This window comes from Ailuropoda melanoleuca, chromosome 14, assembly GCF_002007445.2.
Source record: "Ailuropoda melanoleuca isolate Jingjing chromosome 14, ASM200744v2, whole genome shotgun sequence".
Taxonomy (NCBI): domain Eukaryota; kingdom Metazoa; phylum Chordata; class Mammalia; order Carnivora; family Ursidae; genus Ailuropoda; species Ailuropoda melanoleuca.
The window spans coordinates 4,759,754-4,782,102 of NC_048231.1; the positions used below are offsets into that span (position 1 = coordinate 4,759,754).

The window sequence follows — 22,349 nt, forward strand, 5'->3', positions numbered from 1 at the left end:
TGGTGAGAATGCTCCATATTGTGAAGACAACAACTTTTCCCAAATTAATCTATATATCCAGTGCAACCACAATCAAAACCCCCACAGGGTTTTGTTTTGGGGTTTATTATATATATATATATGTATATATATGTATATATATACATATATATATATATTTTTTTTTTTTTTTTAGAAAAAGGGATAGAACTTGACAGGCTGATCCTAAGTTCATATGAAACATCCAGTTAAACCAAGCAAGAACTTAAAATAATGAAAAGTTTTTAAAAAGACAATAGTAGGATTCTCCCTAGCAGATACAAAGGCATATTATAAATGATGAAATAACTATTATCAGGTGAGGGAAAGACACTCAAGCCTGGAAAGTTAGTATCTCCCAAATCAGTTGGGAGATAATGGGCTATTTAATGAATAATGCTTCCCATATGGAAAAAAATAAATAGATCTCTACCTCACACCACACATAAAGATCAATTTCAGGTAGATTAAAGATCAAATATGAAAACTAAATGCTTATGACTCATAGAAGGAAATATATGAGACTATTGAGTTTGGGTAGGATTTCTTAAAGAATTTCTTTTAATGAGGGGTGACTGGTGGCTCAGTCATTGAAGTGGCTGCCTTTGGCTCAGGTCATGTTCCCAGGTTCCTGGGATCTAGCCCCAGAGCCCCACCTTCAGCTCCCTGCTCAGCGGGAAGTTGGTTTCTCTGTCTCCTTCTGCCCCTGCCCTGCTCATGTGCATATGGTCACTCTCTCTTAAATAAAATCTTTAAATTAAAAAAAATTCTTTTAATGCATAAGCTGAAAAGGAAAACATTTATAATTCAGATGCCACAAAAATTTAAAGCAGTTATACTATAAAAGTCACTATAAAATAAAAGGATAAGAACAGAGAGAAGAAACTAGCAATAAATATAACAAAGATTTTCTATCTAGAATTTATAAAGAGCCAGCAATCCACTCCTAGATATATATACTGGAGAAATTCTCAAATTTTGGTATAGTATAAAATATAGGAAAATGTTCAGTGATATATTTCCTATTCTTAGTTATTATAAATAAATATCCATTAACTAAGAGAATGGACAAGTGAATTGTGGTTTAGAACACTATACAGCAGTTAAAATAAATGAATCACAGGTGTATATATCAATATAGGTAATATAAAAAAATTAATGCTGAATGAACAAAGGCAAGTTTCAGGAATACCTAAAGTAAAATGCTAAATATTTTTAAATGTGCAAAATTCTGTTAAGTATATTTTGAATATCTTTATCTCTACTTATATAATGAAAATGATCAACCCCAAATCCAGGCTAGTAATTACCTTTAGTGAGAGAAGAAATCAAATAGGATCAAGGACGGATATTTAATGATCTTCAATTATAATATTTTATTTCCTAAAAAATAAAGAGCAAAAGATCAGTAGTAAATAGGACAAATGCTAAATATCACAAGTCTGTGTGGTGGGTATTTGGGTATGTGTAATATTGTTCTCTACTCTCTTTATGTATGTTTATTTATTTATTTTTTTAAAGATTTTATTTATTCGACAGAGATAGAGACAGCCAGCGAGAGAGGGAACACAAGCAGGGGGAGTGGGAGAGGAAGAAGCAGGCTCATAGCAGAAGAGCCTGATGTGGGGCTCGATCCCATAACGCTGGGATCACGCCCTGAGCCGAAGGCAGACGCTTAACCGCTGTGCCACCCAGGCGCCCCTCTTTATGTATGTTTAAAATATCTTATAGTTATGAATAAATTAAAAGGGAAGAGAAGGTTAAATGAGCAAATTCCCTTCCCTTGCCCAGTCATGGTGCCCCCAAGACACAGTCTGTAGTACTGTCGGTAGAGCGTCATGCTGCAAACGGGTCGTGTTTTGTATGAGCTCCATAAGTAACACTATGGTATTGTGCTGTGTCTTTGGAAAAATGACTTTTGAGTTTCAAACGACATATGTTATGCCATGATAATCAAGGATTGTGAACTATGATACTATTTTTCTGGTACACATGACATCTTCCTTTACGGAGAAGGAGACAGTGACTGGTGAAGCAGTTGACACAGCTGAGTCGGAAGAGCAGCTTGGACGACTATTAAGGAATTATGACCCATTCAAACTTTTGATGATGGTTTTGAGTTACTAGAGCCACTGAGGGGCATTCTGAATCATCATCAGAAGACAAAATATTGGTATCGTTTTATAGCGAGTATTATCAATTCCAAAGAATTAAAACAGAATTCGGTGAAGTTGTGTATATACTTGACCCTTTCTTCATCCATTCTGGCTGGTGCTCATTGGAATAAGTCACCGAACCCCAAAAGACCCCAGGCATACTTGGCACTGTTCCCCAGAGGTCGACTTTCCTGGGCACAGCCTTGGCTCTGGACACTGAAAAGTCAACACATTATCACTCCTGAGGAAAAGTTCCCTTTGAGCTGGAACAATCAGCAGTGTTTCCCTTCTTTTGGTTAGGTGCCCTCAGACTGGATTGTGTACCAAATAATTATTTTCCCCTCTTGTCATATACATATAATTCAGCTTCAGTGATGGTGGTTTGGTAGTAAACGGCCTTTCTTGTAATTAGAAAGTGATCTGTGACAGGATAAAGATTGAAATTGCACTTCGTGAAATGAGCAGGTCTTTGTTTGCAAGATGAACTCCCACTGCCATAACTGAGGGAAGAATTTGCCAGAACAGTTCAGTGACTGGATTGAACTTCCCCTATAGGAATCATGGAGCTGTACAGCTGTGGAAACACAAATTCACTCTCCTATTGCTGGTTTTCTGACAGCTTTCTCAGTAGAGCAGTTTGAAGAGTGGAGAGGCCTGTTTCTGAGACAGAGAAGTGTTTTCACACCTGAAGTGTAATTTCACATCTTGTGTTTCTCAGCAGATAAGTGAATAAAATAACACATCAAACCGGAATAGAAAAAGATCAACATAGAAAGAAAACTGCAGGTTGTAATTTGTTTCCCGTCTTACAATGCTCTTGTAGAGAACAGTAAATTACCGAGATCTGGATTCACACTTTTAAAAGTTTGACTGGTTGTTAGGTGAGAAAGTGAGCAGTAAACACTAATCAGCTTTCAGCCTGCATTGAACAGAATGTACAGAATGATAGAATCTGGGAAACGCCCTAACACTTACATGTTCTTTTTTTAAAGGACAGGACACACATAAGTTAGTGGTAAAAGTTGTCATTGAGAGGGTCAAAAATTGATGAATTAAGTCATTTTAATAAAAATATAATTGTTTTGGAGGATAATTTTCTTTGTAATTATCTACTCAGGAATTTTAGCAGAAGTAGTAGACTATGTTAGTAAAATTTGGATAATTTTTTTTCTTTTCTATAAATTGCTAAACAATATGAGGCTAGTCCCATTTTATAGCATTCCAGCGCAAGGGTAATAAAACCAAGGGGCTTATCTTCATTTTGCAAGTTTGAAAACCCAAGACCAAAAGGAAAAAGAAAGTCAAGCCTGCTGGAGAGTCATGGACATTCATTACAAAATGTTTAATATATATTGAATGTCTACCATGTGTTAGACACCAGGCCAGGAACCCGGGGGTACAGTTGTAAACAAGGCAATTCCTCTTTCAAACTGACAGCCTTGCAGATGAGTAAGGAGGCAGCGCTAATGCTGGGTGCTACGTCCTGGGATAACCTGAAGCTAGATTTTGATGGAGGCCATAGAAGTGTTATCTGAACCAGAGCTGGTCAGGACGGGGGCAAGTGGTCAGCAAAAATTCCTGGAATAAGCCACATCCAGACCGAACTAATGAAAAGAAATTGCGGGAAGGTGGATATCATTTGTGGTCTCAGAGCACGTACAGTTTGTGCAGAAGTGAAAGGGAAAGAGAAGTGTGGGTCGGAGGGATGAAGGGAGGCCAGTGTAGTGGGAATGTAGCATATAAAGGCCACAGTGGCGCCCCATGAAACTGGAAGGTAAAAAGATCAGAGTATGTCATCTATACCAAGAAATTTTGATTTTACCCTGAGTTTAGTGGGCAGTATTGAAGGTTTAGTCTTTGTCTATTAGTGAGAGTGACATAAACAGGTTTGCATTTTACAGAGCTCCCTCTGACTGTGGGATTGGGCAGCGTGGTGATGGGAGATGGGTGAGGAGACCTGCAGTAATGCAGGTGAGAGAGGCTAGTGACCAGAGCTTGGCCCGAACGCTGAGTTCAGTGGCTTCAGGGATGGAAAGAAGGGGACAGAGTTGGGAGCCATTTAGGACTTAGAATCAACAGAACTTGGTAATTGATTGGCCGGACTAGGGGTGATGAGCCAGTCTTACCAAAAATGTCATCTTGACTCCTGATGTGGATAAACTGAGTGGATGATGCTACTGTTTGCAGAGATGGGGAATTTTGGAGCAGCAAGTTTTAAGAGTTGGGGACATGATGAGTGAGACATGTGCAGGATGTCCACAGGAAGAAATGTGGTACTGAGCTGGACCTTGAGCTTAGAAGAGAAGTCTAGGCAAGAGATATAGATTTGATACTTGTCATTGAGTGGATAAGATGGTCCAAAGAATATGTAGAGAGTAAGAAGAGAAGATACTCTTTAATCTAGGCATAAAACAGTATTTTGATTATGAAAAGAAAAATGCACATAGAACAAAATGTTTTTATTTATCTTGTTACATAAATAAGATGTGGCTGAAGAACCATGTATGTCCACATGCACCATTACGTACATGCTTATGCGTGTATACACCTCTGTACGTGGAGAGCTTCTAATGAACGTCAGCAAGGTGCCCGTAGTGGGCTGCATGAAACATTAACCATTGAAGGTAATAATCCCTTTCCTTAATAATTCATGGAAAGTAGATTAGTCCTACAGCAAATACCAGGCCTAAGGATGCTGCTCAGTATGTTTAAAAGGAAAAATTTGGATCCCATGTAAATATTACAACAAAACCAACAACACAGAAAGCTTTGATGTTTTCTCATTTCTGTTGTTTTTTTTCCTTAGACACATACGGAAAGCTCTTTCTTCTCAATTCTGTGGGTCAAGAGATGTCCCGCTGTAAGACGTCCATTCGACGTGGTCAGCCCAATCCAGTCTACAAGGAGACTTTTGTTTTCCAGGTGGCCCTCTTTCAGCTCTCTGATGTCACACTGATGATTTCCGTTTATAACAGGCGTACTATGAAGCGTAAAGAGATGATTGGTTGGATGGCTCTGGGCCAAAACAGTAGTGGAGAAGAGGAGCAAGACCATTGGGAGGAAATGAAGGAAACCAAAGGCCAGCAAATCTGCAGATGGCACACCTTGCTTGAATCCTAGTTTTGCCATCAGGCATTTGCATGTGACATCTGCCCTGGTGCCCAGTGTTTTGGCCACTGATACCAACTCAGCACATGCTGGTAGGCGTTTTAAAGACAGGCTTACAAATAGGTACTAGAGTCTATAACCTCTGGCACATTCTGGGCAGGATCTTTGGGTCTCTCAAAGTTTTGACTGGATTCAGATATTATAATTTAAAAAAGCACATACACGGTCAAGTGTACTTTATGGAAAATTAACCATAGTTGAGAACAGTGTTGATGAGTTAATTTGTGTTAATAGATTATTGAGTCTGGGTTCAACCTGTGGAATGATGTTTCTCTTGCTGTCTCTGCTTGAAGAGTAACCTGAGATCGCAAGGGAGCTGTTAAATCTCACTATTTGCAACCAGGTATGTGTATGAATCAGAATTTTGTTAATATGGTGCCAACCCCCACCCCCCGGACTACAGAAATGAATCAGATGCCAAGGCTCGTGAGAGAGTGTAACTGTTATCCATAATCCCCTATTTTACATTTTTCTCTCTATGAAGAAATCTCTTCATTTATTTACTTAAAAAATAAGTGTTATAAACTCGTACTTATAAAACAAATTTGTATTCATTAAATACCTTTCTTTATTTCACTTAATATATTGTAGTTTCCTATGAGATTTTGTTAGATGAATCATTTTGCAGGTAAAACAGAGTTCAGAAACACTGTTGAAAGACATCTTGTCTCCTTTTAGAATGTAAGATTTCCAACTTGTAATTTTCAAGGCTTTTATGCTATTTTTCTCACCTAATAAATTCTTACAGAATTAGAAGAAAACCAAAAAAAAAAAAACCCTATTCAAGTAAGTCATGGATTTGTTGAATTTCTGAATCGAGTGTTCTCCTTTAGATTATACTTTTTCTATATTCAATGATATATACTCATACATATATTTTGAATGTACACTGCATGGAAACCATATTCTTTTTTTATGCAGTTATTTTCCATCATTAGAGCACAGTAAACTGTACACAATGTGTCCTTAATAAATGTTGATTTAATTGACTCTTAGAAATGAACATGTTAGGATACCTGTGAGTGAAAAAATATTTTCAGCTTGTATGAGATGTCGATGAGTTTTTTTTTTTCTTTTTGAGCATTTAAAGTGCCTATAATTGTCATTTTCCATGGCATTTGCAGCATATATTAGTCACTACTTGCATTCTGGGCATGTGCCATTCAGAACGCTGATCTTGGACTGTGATGAGCATGAAATTGTATCTCCGACTGACTTTCACATATTTGTGCAGTGCATGTTTATTTTCTTTTTGCTTATATGTGAGTCCTTAATTTTAATTACCTGAAATTGTCAGAAAGAAAAAAAAAAGGAAGGAATGTGTGTCCATGTAACACCGCGCCTAATGTGCAGCTCTTCCGAGCAAGTGCTCAGTCACTTATTTTTAGCTTTTATGTTTCATTGTTGACTTTTTGCTGTGTGTGGGAAGAGTGATAGCTAGTGATGGATGTATACAGTTAAAAACACAGAACTCCTCCTCAGCTCTACATCTGACAGATTGTAGACGTAGGCTGTAACACTTAAAGAACATATTTATTCCTTACCGTGCAGTGTGTAATGGTTATCCTGACAAGAAGAGACTAGGGCACGGGATAATTCTTCTGTGATTTCCAGTACCCATTTTTGAAAGAAGTGATTTCATATGGAAGAATCAGAATTAGCAAAATAAATTAATATCTTAATTTCTTTTTAGGTCATGGGAGTTTCATCTATAGCAGTGCTCAGTTATTGGGAATAAGTAATAAAACCATGCTCCTTTGGGTTTTTACCCTACCTTTCTTTGGAAGACCTCAAAGTGCTTTTCCAACATGATATCCATTAACTGCTGAGTGGTCTTTGCAGTGTGGCTGTGTCATCAAGTAGAACTGAGTGCAATTGATTAAGTAGGAGCACAAAGAATTGGCTTTTCACATCCCTTACTCTCTTTATGCGCTTGTGTTTAAAGGGAAGTAGAGCAGCCTTGTTATGCTTTCCTTTATGCAGTAACATAAAAGCAGCATTCACTTTAAAATTTACATTTGAAAAAAAACCTGCATATATTGTACTGACCATCCTGGATCTTTCCCCCCTCATATTTTCCCGCTCTCTGTTCCGCTGCATCCCTTGTCTTATGCAGCTCAATCATCACCGATGCTTTATTTTCTGCTCCCTTGACCCACCCATTTTTAGGGTTTTCTGCTTGTATAGTGAAGCTCTCCTTGTGGGTTTGATCTCTTTTCCAATAGTCTGCTTATGAGACTGTGACAGGAATGTGCAGCATTTTAAGGAACAAGATGCCTGAAAAGCATTTTTACTTTTTGTGATTTTACTATGTGGGTGCTATTCACCACGTAGGATGCATGTACATCTTGAATATACAGCAATCTAAAGCTGACTGTATAAATATAAAATGCTAATGACAAGATACATTAAAATATGAGGCTGAATTTTTTTTACATTGATTTGAAATTCTGGTTTAGTAAGATCTTCTGATTTTGTACATTTCAACTCCCTTATTTGCTTGGCAAAGTCTAGACACAATGCACTCAGCGTGTTTTTCTTTTCACTGGAGCTCTTACATCTACATTCGCTTTTTAACAGAGTTATGAAAGATAATTAGTTGGTTGAGCGGTGAAAAAGCTCCTTTTGCCTATTTTATCTAGCTACTAATTAACATCTCATAGAGACATTTGAAATGGAAGAAGCAACAGTATTCGTTGCATGAGTAGTTCCTTCCGTGATTTTTCCTGAAGACAGTGCTTTTTAAATAATACTGTAGAGGGTAAATGATGCACTAGGTTTATGGAAATCTGCTTTATAGTGTGTCTTCTTTCAGGGCATTAATTTACACTGAATTGAGAAGTGCTGGTTTCACCAGTCACGGTGGTGGCTCTTGTGCTCCCTGCTCCCCTCTGACTATTGTTGAATTTGTAAATGGGCCATTCACCAGGCAGCCAGGCATCTGCTCTTGCTTCTCTCTCCTTCACTGGCTCCCTGTGTGAGGCACAGTTGTTTGGGACCCTGTTTTTGCTGATGTAGCAGAGCCGTGGAGGGAAGTCTTGCCTTCCTTAACAGTAGGAGAACTTGTACCGCTGCCGGATGTATTACGCTTGACATCCACCTGTCCAAAGTTTGAGAAAGAATCCTGACTGTGATTGCAGGGGGGCAAAGAGAGTCTGCTACTGTGCTGTCGTTCACTTTCGGCACTGGGCCCTCTGCTGCTGCTTCAATGACAGTAACTGATTGAGCTCGAACCCTGGTGTGCTCCGTCGCATGAGGTGCTGCAGTGAGAACCTGAGCCTCTGCCTTCGCAGCATAGGGACACCTCTCGGTCAGTCTCAGTGCTTTACATCGGGGTTGTGCTAGATGGTCTTATCTGAGAACCAAAATGCCTTTCTTTTCAAGTAATGCATCGTTTAAGTTGAAACTACCATTAGGTTAAGCGAAAGGGCTCCTCTGATAGCCACTGAATTTATGAAACTGATGGTTCAGCGAGGACATTGGACTGTGGGGCTCCCAAAAGCCTGGCTATCCTGTTGCAGCAGAGAACTTAGTATGTTAAGATCAGAAAAATGATAGAAGATGATTATTTGTAGATGATATAAAACCAAATGGGAGACGTAGGCTTTAACAGTGAACAGGGCCAGAAAACACGTGCAGTGTCTCCTCTTACTTTGCGGGAATTGTGGCCAGAGCACATTCTATTTGATCCACAACAAGAACGAATGATAGATAATCCTGAAATAGTAAAAGTATTTTGTCTTTAAAAAAATCATTCATTTGTTCCAAAAAAGAAAGCCTGGCAAAACTATTTAAAAAAATCATATACCGGGGGGCCTGGGTGGCACAGCGGTTAAGCGTCTGCCTTCGGCTCAGGGCGTGATCCCGGCGTTATGGGATCGAGCCCCACATCAGGCTCCTCCGCTGAGAGCCTGTTTCTTCCTCTCCCACTCCCCCTGCTTGTGTTCCCTCTCTCCCTGGCTGTCTCTATCTCTGTCAAATAAATAAATAAAATCTTTAAAAAAAATCATATATCATGTGTATGGAAGAATTAAAGAATAAATAAATATTGCTAGATACCTTCAGCCTCCATTGGCATATCTTCAAGAAGAGCAAACTAATTAACCAAAAGACATTTCAGGTTAACTAGCTATCATTTTTTCACAACTTGTGGAATTCTGGAAAATCCTTAAGGATGAGGGAAGTGAGACCCATCTAGTTCAATGAAATTGGGGAAGGCTGGAGTCTTCACCTGGGTTTGGATGGAACTCCACTAGCTGTGTGGCCTTGAGAAAATTAGTTAGCCAGTCTGTGTCCCTGATTCTTTGACTGGAAAATGGAAGTGATACCTACCTCATAAGGTTTTTTAAAAGACAGTAACAGCATCAAGCCTGGCATATAATAAGCATTCAATTTCCCCCCACCCCCAACCATACTTACACAAGAATAAAGCCTTTAAGATTTGTTTCTCTGTCTAGTAGAAGTAATAGTAACATTAGAGACAGGTTATAAACAAATCTCAGATACTTTAAAAAAGGTAGACTCATAAAGCTGGTCTGAATTTATAAAGAAAAGATGTCTTATGGGGTAACCTAAAAAGAGGTAAGCCTGGTATATTGAGTCTTAATAAATCCCAAAGGAGGTACAGTAATGAAATCTTCATTTTTCATCCCCTTAGTTTGAGGGGATGCAAAACCTTGGTGCTTGTGCACACGTCTTGCTAAATCAGACACGAGGCTCTCTTCACCCCCAGCTCTTCTCTACAATTCAGATTATGGACAGAGCAGCATATACCATCCAAGGAGTTGGTAAGGTGACAGCTTGAGTACTTATTTCAACTTTGGTATGAAAAGGGAAAAAAAATGGCGTGGCAATTTTCTGATATTTAAAAATGAACAATTTTTTAGCTTATGCTATACATCCATATTATTCTTTCATAGGCAAATTTTTAAAACTGATCTAATGCAGCTATCAAAATTTATCTAACTCTTTAACTGGAAAGTTCTTTTCAGGACCAATTATGTATCACTGTTTCCCTTAGGAGATCACAATGAAAGGAATTCTATTAGGGTTCACAACTCCTTTTTGAAAAGGTTTTTTTTTTCAATTGAAATATGCTTATATTTGGTAACATATTACATTAAGCACAGTATCTTTTTTAATTTTTACTTTTTATTATTATGTTCAATTAGCCAGCATATAGTACATCATTAGTTTTTGATGTAGTGTTCAACTATTCATCAGTTGTGTGTAACACCCAGGGCTCATCACAACATGTGCCCTCCTTAATACCCATCACCTGGTTATCCCATCTCCCTACCTCTCTCCTTCTGTAACCCTCAGTTTGGTTCCCAGAGTCCAGAGTCTCTCATGGTGTGTCTCCCTCTCTGATTTCTTCCCATTCAGTTTTCCCTCCCTTCCCCTATTGTCCTCCACACTATTCCTTACATTCCACATATGAGTGAAACCATATGATAATTGTCTTTCTCTGCTTGACACTTAGCATAATCCCCTCCAGTTCCATCCATGTTGATGCAAATGGTGGGTATTCATCCTTTCTGATGGCTGAGTAATATTCCATTGTATATATGGACCACATCTTCTTTATCCATTCATCTGTTGAAGGGCATCTTTACGCCAAAGATACATAGTGAAAAGAGTGACTTGTCGATGTAATGGAAAGCATGTTGAATTGCTCTCAAGTGTTCAGACCGTGAGTAAAAAGGAGAGTTTCCTGAGAATTTAGAACAACTTTAGTGGACATTCGATCTGAAGAAGTGGTCAGGAGCAAACCGCCTCAAGTTTAAGGGTAACCAAGTGCCAAGAACCAGCCATGCACTACTTGCTGTTTTACCCTGAATGGGATTCTCGGATGGGGAAGTCTGAGCCTACATTCCCAATATTGCCAGATCGCCAGAGTGCTGACTCAGGTTCTAGGATTTCTAATTAATGAGAAATGCGGAAACTGGAGAAGAATCACTCAGCTTAGGGGTTTTTGTCAGGAATAATTCAGCATGTAGGAAAGTTACAGGGGATGGCTGGGAGTTCAAAGGCTGTAGAGTGATTTCTAGGAACAGTTATCCAGAATGTGAAGAGCTCTTACTGAGGGGACGATATGTTCCTTCTTATCTTGGTCACGTAGACAGAGTCAGAGCTTCCATCTAAATCAAGTCACAAGAGTTTAACTTAGATATAAGGATAAGGATATGAAGGTTGTTTTGCATTAATTCAAGATGTGTTCATCGGATTTCCCTAGGTGTAGCACCAGGCTATTTGGGATAGTACAGGACTTAAAATCTTTTTTTTTTTTCAACTTTTTGGAGTGGTGTGATTACACATTGAAGCAATTAGTCATCTTGATAAAAGCAATGTTTATCAACAGTTGTTCAGTTGATCCAATCATGTGCCATAAAAAGCAGAGTTCCTTGTTATGGGTTATTGTTGGAAGGAAGTGAGATGTATTGACTGAATGTATTAGAGAGAGTGTCTAAGAAGCTGAGAGCTGGAGTGGGCCTTAGTCACATTGGAGGGGGATTCGTCCAGGGTGAGCACAGAATCATCTTTGGAAGGCTTTTAAGATAGAAACCTCTGCGTGGAGTGTGGGTTCTGTCTAAAGGAGAACAGGACTGCAGCCAGGAAGATGGTCTTTTTAAAGTTCCTTCTAAGTCTAATATTTTGTATGTAACCTCCAAACAGAATCAACAATAACTACACTCTAGGCCTGTCCTCTTCCCCTTTGGCCATTGTTTCCACACTGATTTTTCTCTGCATCATAGAAGGTCTTCTCTGGGGAGTTCCCGTTTGGGTTTTGTTTAGGTGACTTTGGGGATGCCTGCAGGCTCTGGATGAGTTTCCTCTCCTGTGGTGTTTTTTTTTTCCCCCCTGGGTCTCAAAGCAGTATCCTAGACACAGCCAATAATCAGCTGTATTTATAGCCACTGTGGAACCTGTAAAACAGCTTGAGGCTTTATAGAACAAACTCAGAGGCAGTTATGGAGGCCTGTGGACATTGCTAGAATAAACCACCCCCGAATGTTGCTACCTGCTTGCCCTTGCTCACTAATGCTGCCTTAAGCTGTCTCCATGGGGTTTTTACTTCACGCCTTTGAGGAACAATGCTACCTACCAACTCTACTTTGGGGAGGGTGAGAAGGCTCCATGCCCATGATACTGCCTTATTTATGCTTTATTTTTGTCTACTTCTTTTCCCCTCAAAGTATCTTCTTACTGTTTTTTAAAAATTTTTATACAAAATTTATTCACTTAAAAGATATTGAGTATATTTATCCCGGCTCTGGACTAAGGGCTAGAGAAGGGTAGAGGAGTAGAACAGTTTGAGTTGAATAATTGCTTTTATATCTAAATATTCCATTTTTTAAAACTAGGTAAACAATAAGATCTTTTATGGCCCTTTAATTTTTGTCAACTGTATTTCCGTAATGACTTCTTTACTCCCTGTTGAAAGGGAGAAGATTTAAGGAAAGTGGAAGTTATTACTCTGCCTCTCGTTAAGAAATAAATGTACTGTTTATCAGTCTACTTCCTTTCAAATGGATATGTTTTACATCTGAGGGAAGAAATGCAGCATCCCATTCCAGTAATGAAATGAGGTATAACTTGAAATAGACGTTGGATATTTAGTATTTTTCACTTTTATAATTGAACATTGAATACCTTTTATGAAGCAGTAAGCAGGTCAGAGCCTAGAATGCTAGGTCCATACACATAAAACTGTCGTATACAAACAGTTCTTACAAGCTCCATGTTTTAATAGCCGAAAGGCATTGCTACCTTTTACTTTTTGAAAGAGTGAACTGGAAATAGTAGCTGCCAGATAAAGGGGTAAGGGTGTGAAACAAAGATCCCTGCTTATCGATCCATTTCTTTTGATTCACATTTGTCTTAGATATCATATACTAAACACATTTGGGACATCCCTATAAAATGGGTAAAGGTCAACACTGGGAGTGTCCCTTCCTTGGCAGATGAACCCGTCTCAATCCAACTCTTACTTTCAATTTTATAACAGACAAAGTGGGAGTTTTCCCAATGGATTTATTCCTTATAATTTTTAACATCATAGAAACTTATCTTAAATATCACTTAAATATGTCTCAATCCATGATTCCAGGTCAGAATCTTTGATGGCCTAAAAATTCTTACTGAAGACAGTCTTTTAATGTTGCCCAGTTGATGGTCCCTAATAAAAAAAGTTTACATCTCTTATTTGATGAAGACCTTGAATTTGGGGGAAAGACATTAAAAGGATGTCACTAAAAACTCTGATTGGTGAAGAGCATGTATACTAAAAGAATGATATTTCTTTTCTGGATACTATGATATTTCTATTCTGGATACTATGTTCACATTCTAGGGCCACACCTCTCAAGAGTTTGTTAAGTTCCTTATATGTGGCACCTTGAGCAAAGCTTACTAATTTTGCCATTTCCCTGTGGACCATAATAATCTTTATTAATTCACAACTATACCAAATTATATCGTGGTCTTTGATTATCCCGCCATACTAATGCAGGTATCTTAAAATTTGTTATTATGAAATACAAAGTGTTTTCCAGAATTTTAAATTTTAATTTTATTGCAGATTTTAAGTTTGTGAATAAGAAGTTAGTGTTTGTATACTTAAGTGTGACCAAGACATTTCTGTAATGATATTTTGAAATAAGATCTGACCTCTATTTCCAGGAAAAAGGCATAATGGTCTTTATGATCTACTTGCTTTTTTAAAAAAAATTAATAAATTGCTTTGAGCAATTTTAGGTTTATAGCAAATTTGAGTGGAAAACTACAGAGTTCCTGTGAACGCCCTGCCCCCATCCTTGCACAGCCCTCCCCACTATTGGCCTACACCCCCCGCCCCGAGTGGGTCCGTTCATTGCTGTGACGAGCCTACATTATCGCCCAAATTCCATATTTTGCGTTAGGGTTCACTCCTGGTGTTTTGCTACCTTAAAATTTTTCTGTGTTCCACTGATTCATCCCTCCTTCCTAACCCTTGGCAACCAGCAACCTTTTTACTGTCTCCATAGCTTTGCTTTTTCCAGAATGTCGTATGGTTGGAATCATACAGTATGTAGTCTTTTCAGATTGGCTGCTTTGATGTAGTAATATGCATTTAAGTTTCCTTCCTGTCTTTTCATGGCTTCAAAGTTCCTTTCTTTTTAGCACTGAATAATAATATCCCATTGTCTGAATGTACTGGTCTGTTCGTTATTGACTTTTATTTTTAGTTCTGATATTGTACATTTTGTTACTCTGCATGTTCTCAAGAAAACTGGATTAATCCATATGATGCATCAACTGACGTGTAGCAACTGCCAACCTGGCATGAATTTCACCTGTGTGGTACTGGGCTTGTTTCACCTTTGAGGAGGAGAGTCATGGAGAAGATTACGTAATTTCACAGTTGGAATCTAAGCAGAGAAAGTTCTGAAGGCAATAAGGATACAATCCCCAAATTTAGCAGCTCTGTGGTGTTCTCTGTTGTTGAGCACTGATTTAAATATACATTGATAAAAAGTGCTAATTACATTATTACTGATTCATGACAGAAAACCACCTTCTGGTACTAGTGTGTATGACTTTACATTTGCCACTGCTGCCAAGAGAAAGGAAGCTTCGTGATTGTAGCCTGTCGTAGTCAATTGTGCAAATTAGCTGCAGGTGTAAGCATCTGGATCACAAGAGCTCTGCGTTATGAATTGGAGGAGGACCTGTGAAAATGCATAGGCTGCATGACTATTGGAATGATGACACTGATAATCACACTGGGTGAGTGGGAAGACCTGACTGAGGATCAAAATCTAGGAAACATTTTGACATTTCCATGTGCACTGCCTGCCCTTTGCTTTGTAGCTGCAGCAACCTGTGGAACTGGATGCTGTTGGCGGAGACAAAAGTGTGGTTGTGGAAAGAATATCGGATTAGATTAAAATTAATGAGGCCTGTGTTCTATACCCAGTCTTCCCTTAATGAGCTCTAAAATGAATGTCAAGTCACAAGTTCTCTAAGCCTTCAATTTTGCATCTGTCAGCTGGGAATAGTAATACTCGTTTTACTTTTTTTCACCACATTGTGGTAAGAATAAGATTCATTCATTCCTTCGTTAATATCACAAACACTCAGAGTGTCCACTATGGACGAGGGCCACAGGCATGATAAGGTAATAGATGGAAATACGCTTTGCAGAACTGAGAGTTTTTGAGGCTGTGAGATATTTTCTTATTTTTATTTTAAGGTTGAATCCGTTTTTTTGTCAATATATCAAAGTAATTGACACTTCTAGGTCTCTGCCAATCATCCAGCTATATTCATAGAGTGTCAGTTATTTGACTAAAAGTTACTGTCAGAATGGTCTTTAGCGGTTCCGCCTCTGAGAGGCTAGAAATAAAATATTAGGCTCGAATTCTTTTGTTCAGACACCCTGACCACAGAACAAATTGCAAATCCATCTTTTCGGCAGGCTTGCCAATGTTTGAGTCGAACACAGACCTTTCTTTAGAACAATTTAACTTTGAGTACAGGGAAAGTATTAAGTTGGATAACTTTTTTTTTCCACAAAATGTATTTTGAATACAGTATTTGGAATTATGCTTCCCCCACCAAAAATGTTCTTCAATCTACATTATTATATTTCTCTTGGAGAATTAGACTTCTCCAGCTTTCCCCTCCCAAGTGACTTTCCTCACCCACATAATCATTTTCTTCCTAAATGCAATTTATCATCTTCCAGGGAAAAAAAGTAAGGATTTAAAAAAAAAAACATTTTCAAGGTACATCCAAGATTTCATAGCAATATTTGGTGTTCACAGTACAAGATAAATCTGACTCTCGATTTTTTTTGGTCTTCATATGGCATCCGAAACAGTTGTTCACATTCACACATTTATGTTTCACCATATGCATACTGTGTGCAACTCTGTTGTTTTAAAATATTTTATTGGTTTTCCTTTAAATCTCAACTTTTGATGGGTGTCCTTGAAGAACTTGCATGCAAAAAAAAAAAAAGTAAATGTGAATGATTCATTCATTTTGAACATATGTAACTATTTTGGGGAGATTTTACCCTACATGGAGCACAGTGTTCTCAGCAGGGAGTGTGCTTTGTATTTCTGTTCAACTTACAGCTGGATGCTGGAGGTGTATTAATATTGTTAGCCTGTGCCTTTTCTATCTCATGTTTACTTTAATGAGTTATATGTAATCGACTGTCCTGATTTTTGGTGGTTGTGAATGGTGGTCAATAGTTTTATGGATTTCACTTGCAGGGACTATTTAGCATAACATGACTTAAAATCTGGTCTTCCTTTGGATTTCTAAGTCACAAGAAGGCTTCCATGGGCAAATTCATTGCTCCAGGGAAGACTTGTTAGTTGTAAGGTAGGAGCTGCCCCAAACCTGTCCCATTACTTCATGGGCATTCTTAGAACTGGCTGCTGTCATATTTTCTCCTCCAACGTTTTCCAGCAGAGAAGTAATCCCTGGATGGTCCAGAAGTACAAGAGAGAAACAAAAAATATTTTCTCCTCCGAAGGGTTGAAGTCTCATGTTAGAAACTCCTGAAATCTTCGGAACATTCCATGTAGGTGTCCCTGTGTTCCTCACAGAATGACTTATTGACTTACAGTGTCTCTCCTTAAGAAGCATGAATGTATCTCCAGCTGTTACCAAAACAAACAGCTACAGAATGTAATGACCCACCCATTTCTGAAATTACTTCTATTGATGAATAGTTGGTGTATAGGAAGAGGTTTGGAAAATTTTTTAATTGCTAACCTTAAAAATTAGAATACCTTTCTACCTTTTGTAATGTTCAAGATTTCATAACAGTGGTTTTAATGTATTACTGCTGTACTGTTATGTCTTGTGCTTTAACTGGGCAAGCCAGGAAAATATTTATTAATGTCCATACTCGTGGGATAGAAACACTCTTGAAAATATGTTAGAAAATATAAAATTGTTTATCTGTGATAGAGAATAAGTTTGTGATTAGAAGAATTACAGTTTCTCTTGTACAAATAATGCTTAAAACAGATGTTCTGTCTTAACAGTGATGTTGGAAGCATATTTTATGCAGCCTAAAAACTATTTCTGTATTAGATATTTAAATGCATGAGGATAAATTCGAATTGCTTTTTGTTTAAAGCAGAAACATAGAAGTATTAGCCCCAGTTTGTACAAAATGTCTGCTGCAACTGAACTCACGATAGTTCAAAACAGAAAATCATTCTAATTTTGTAAAACTGCTGCTACTGGTTTTATCAATAAAGTTTAAGCAGATGGCTTACATGTATACGTGTGAAATTTTTATGCTAAAAAAAGATACAGTTTTGCAGCATCAACATGCAAATTTTATGGGTCTGAATGATATTGCCTATTTTAGTATATACAGAAACCATTAACTGCAAAACCATGCCAACTGCAGACATATATATTAGAATGATTATTATTACATTTATGATCCCTGTAATTTACTTTGGTTTTAGGATCCTCGAGGTTTTTATGTTAAACACATGTATGAAACAACATACTTCAACTCAAATGTTAAAGTGTTGAATATTGGGTAAGTAAGGAGCTATATATACGTAAAGATCACCCGAAATAACTAAATTGCATCTGAAGAGGATTCTGAAAAGGCAAAATGTAGGTATTCCTGTACAAAAGGGTAGGTAATTGTTCATCAGAGAGGCTTTTGTCTGGAGTCCTGGCCCCTCTGTGTATACCCAGTTTGAACAGGCTTACAAGGCTCTGATGCAGCAAGCTAGAAATACAAGGGCAGGGCCATTACGATTGGACCGCCATAGCAGTAAAAATGTCATTGACATCCCCAAAACAAACAAACAAACAAACAAACAAACAAACAAACAATTCTCTAGATGTTGCAGGGAAAATCTATTTTTACCATTTTTGCATATTGTATTGAAATAATTAATGCAACTTGTTATAATAAACAACCCTAAGTGTCAGTGAGTCCACATAAGATAGGTTTATTTCCTGTTAAGATGTTTTTTGCCCACGTAGCTTTCTTTCTTAGCTGCGTCTCAGGGACTGAGGGCCATCCCAGAGCCCTAGCACCTNTACTTTTTATAATAAACAACCCTAAGTGTCAGTGAGTCCACATAAGATAGGTTTATTTCCTGTTAAGATGTTTTTTTGCCCACGTAGCTTTCTTTCTTAGCTGCGTCTCAGGGACTGAGGGCCATCCCAGAGCCCTAGCACCTCTGAAAGAATATATGGCCATGCAAATTGAGGAAGAAGAAAAAGCAGGAGAATCAAATGTACAGTTAAGGGACCAGGGTTAGAGGTAGTAATCACCACTTCTGTGTTAACTCCTTTGGTCAGAAAGAGTCACATGGCTCCACCTGTATTTAAGAAGGCTGGGAATTGTAGTTTGTATGTACAAGAAAATGAATTCATTTGGTGAGAAGCTTCTACACGGTAGCACATACATTTTTTTTTCCTTTTGAGAAAACTGTCTTATTTCAAATGTTGTAGGAGTGACAATTATTCAAGGAAACCCTGCTGACTGTAAGCTCATTTGTCGCTTCAGTTCTTCCTAACCCATGGTGGCACTGGAACATGACGGGCTGACTGAGGATCTTAGTTGCTCACCCAGGCATCTCAGGGCACTTCTACACTGTGCAGGGGTGCCTGTGCAAATAAAGATCGCGTGAGTTGACATTTTCAGAGCCACAGGGCAGAGTTTGAGCTGACAGCCCTGAGTATGGTGGAGCATTTCTACATGTGTATGTGCACTATATACCTATGAAACCTGTTAAAAACACCAAGTCCTATGAAATTGTGAGCAGAAACAGAATACTGCAGAAGGAATAGAGGTTTAAAGTAAATCATCTGCAGAACCAAAAACTTGACAAATGATTGCTATTCTTGACATTCCTTTAACAAAGATTTACCCATCTTTAAATGTTAAAATAATTGAGAAGGTTATCTGCGACTATGGTTCTTAAAGTCCTTTGTAATAATTAAAAAAATATTGAGTATCATTTTTATTGATGAATTAAATCACATTATATGTCTTGTGAACTCCATAGCCTCTTTACAGTTTCTCTAGGGTTCTCCAGGGAAATTCAGAGACATGGCTCAAGAGGAACCTTGGGTAACAGTTTGGAGCTCTGATGAATTTTAATGTGCATTCTACTACATGATGAAACATCTCATTCTTTTTAGCAAACAGATAAGGAGCAGGAGATGAATTAGCATTACATCTGTGGTCGTCTTGAGAAGGGACAAGATTCATGGGTTGTTTTGAGGTGAGAAGACGATAATTTAGGTGGATTCTAAGGTGGACTGTATGGTATTTAAATATTTAATTTTAAAATCCAAAATATTTAGTGGAAGATGTGCTCTGATCACTAGGCAGGAGAATTGAAGAATTTATAAAATTGTATCTGCAGACATAAATAGTCCAGTAAAGATTAAACTCATACCTGTGCTTTAGTTCTGGCTGTGCCACCAAGCCATTCCGTGATCTTGAGATTACCCCGACCGTTCCATCATGCCTTCCAACATCTGTTATTTTTCTCGAGGTGGTTCCTGGTGAAGAGGGGATTTGGCAATTATTTGGTGAGTTATACTGACAACAGAGAAGAAGGTTTCCTGGTCCCTTCTGATCAATATACTAGAAGTGCGATCCATATTGGTCAAGATGATGGAGGCTACTTTTTACCTGAGGTACAGGAGCATTTTAAGGAAAGATGAAACAGAGCAGTTCAGAGGATCACACTTACTTTGGAGGACACAGAACACAGCTAGGAAAATACATAAAGAACTTTGAGGTAACTTCTCAATGCCAGTAAAATCCAGATAGAGACCTTTATAAGATGCTTTAAGAAGAAATAGAAGTTGCTCTATCAACATAATGTCTCATTAAGGGCAGAAAACAATTTTCTATGTAACGGGTTTTTCCCCTTTCCTTTACTTAATTAAAAGGACAGCAACTAGTGGCTGCCCTCATGGCTTGTATGAGTTCAGTAACTTAGAGCTACACAGCTAAGTTAAAAACAAGGGACCTTGAGCCAGGCAGGGTTGCTCCATCCTTTCACAAGTCCTCACAATCACCTTTGATGTCCCAGGCCCTGTGTGTTCGGTACTGGGAACACAGCATTAACAAGGTGGGACTAGCTGAAAACCTGCTGTGATGACCATTGTGAAACGGGACCAGTAGGATGATTTGGGAATGTAATTAGGAGGCTAACCTAGCCAGTAGGAAGCTGTGAGGGAAAGCCACCCTGAGGAAGTGATATTTAAGCTGAGTAGGAGTAAGTGAGGTAAAAGGGAGGCATCTTAAGGAAGAAGAAAGAGCATGCACAAAATACCTGAGGCAAGTGAAAACCTTCCCCATTCAAGGAAAAGAAAAGTTAGCATGACTGGACCTTGAGGTATAACTGACAAATAAAATCAGAAGCTATTTCAAGTATACCTGTGATGATTTGATATACATTGCTAAAGGATTCCTATAATCACGTTCATTATTAACACAAAATTATCGGCTTTTTACGTCTTTGGGCTAACCAGTTTTTCACTCCAAGTTTGGTCACAGGTGTTCAGTTGGTACAGGGTGCCTGAGGAAGCAGTGGCCAAGATTTGTAGGGCTATTTTGTGTGGCCCCTTTGGCCTTGCAACATGTCTGCCTTTGCAGGAGTCAACATGCTGCATGGCAGCCCTGCCCTGGCTCTGAAGACAGCAATTTTTCTTTTTTAATTGATTCCCAGTGGTGCTGTCTTCCTTCCAGGCTCTGGCCTGACCCTGTAGGGAACAAGGGAAGTGGTGTATATCCGTCTTCAATAAGATTCCTTCTCTGAGGGATTCCCTCTCTGCTTTGGACAAATCTTCTGCTAGGTTTGTCATTTTATCTTTCTTTAATTTGATTCACTGGCTACCGGGATTTGTCCACTTTGACCCTCTCATCATCCCTCCCCTCCAAGAATGACAGCCCCATTGAACAGCAACAGCAAAAGGCAATGATTAAAAAAAAAAAAAAGGCATGCCTTGAGTGAGATATCAGAAACAATCAATCCTCAATCCTTTGGGTGAATGTATGCTAAAGTGTAATTGACTGAAACAGGTATGCTCTCTTCAGTTTCCTTTGTGAAAAGTACCTTCTGTTTAGTATATTTTTAATTTAAAGAAACTTACATATTAGCCTGAAGTTTTAACTAGCCACTGGTTTGAAATGAAGACTTCCTCATTTCATAAAGGGAGTATTTGAGCCCACAGGGTCATTTTTCTGAAATCTTTGGCACCATACTGGCATCCATAGCCAGTAAAGGGATGAGATTCTGGTCGATTTTCATGGATTAGTTTTTCCTTCTTCAAAATCTATCAACTGTGCAAACCTGAAGACACAAACAGGAACACGCCGGGGAGGAGAGTCCCAGAAGGCAGAAGTTCCTGTAGTCCTCATCCCACAAGCCTCACCCCAGGTCACACACACACACTCCTCCATCTCTCCCTTTGCTAGGGTCCTGTCCCAAGGCACAGAGTATCCCAGAGAGTCTGGGTGTTTAAAAGGCACTGACCAAGTTCTGCCTCTTCCTCAGCCGCTGAAAGTGCCGCCCCACTCCCATTCCCAAACCCTATCACCCCAGGGGACACCCAGCTACAGCCGGCCTTTAGCTAGTGACCCTGACTGGGGAGGAGCGGCTCCCATCACTTGCCCAGGTCCTAGGGAGCAGGGCCCGAAGGCCCGCGCACGGAGCTGCGGCCCTCACCCACCCGCAGCTTCCCAGCTCTCCCAGACCCAACTTAGGCGAGGAAAGAACCCCCTGTTTGGGGCTCTTTGTTCGCTGCCCCTCCTCGTACTAGTTCTCAAACCTAGCTCCCAGCAGCCCCCGCCAGCGCACCCGACCTACAGGAAAGTTGCTCCCGAGCTGTGGAGGGGCGTCATCGCCTCCTAGCAACGCTCCTAGCAACCGGCTAACATCTGCTCCCTCTGGTCCAATGCGAGCGGAGAACAGCTGCGCGCCCGCCTCGCGTTCCGAACCCGGAGCG

The 22,349-nt window shown here is 39.1% G+C and overlaps 1 protein-coding gene and 1 long non-coding RNA gene across 4 annotated transcripts in view; one reads left to right on the forward strand and one right to left on the reverse strand.

Moving 5' to 3' along the window:
• The window catches only part of SYT16 (synaptotagmin 16), a 196,237-nt gene extending 187,073 nt beyond the window's left edge, over positions 1–9,164 (forward strand). For both annotated transcript variants that reach the window (XM_034642684.1, XM_034642685.1), the window contains one exon: positions 4,981–9,164. In XM_034642684.1, coding sequence (XP_034498575.1) covers positions 4,981–5,294 — 314 coding nt within the window. In that variant the 3' untranslated portion in view covers positions 5,295–9,164. The remainder of the gene's footprint in view (positions 1–4,980) is intronic.
• Positions 1–22,341, reverse strand: part of LOC109488736 — a 38,752-nt gene extending 16,411 nt beyond the window's left edge. Inside the window, exons 1-4 of one of the 2 annotated variants that reach the window (XR_004620289.1) lie at positions 22,211–22,341; positions 19,787–19,892; positions 18,558–18,989; positions 18,321–18,413 (exon numbers count right to left, since the gene is read on the reverse strand). This is a non-coding gene — a long non-coding RNA (uncharacterized LOC109488736). Of the gene's footprint in view, positions 1–1,328; positions 1,402–18,320; positions 18,414–18,557; positions 18,990–19,786; positions 19,893–22,210 lie in introns of those variants that run through there. The other variant, XR_004620290.1, reaches the window with a different exon arrangement.
• Positions 22,342–22,349: the final 8 nt, after the last annotated feature.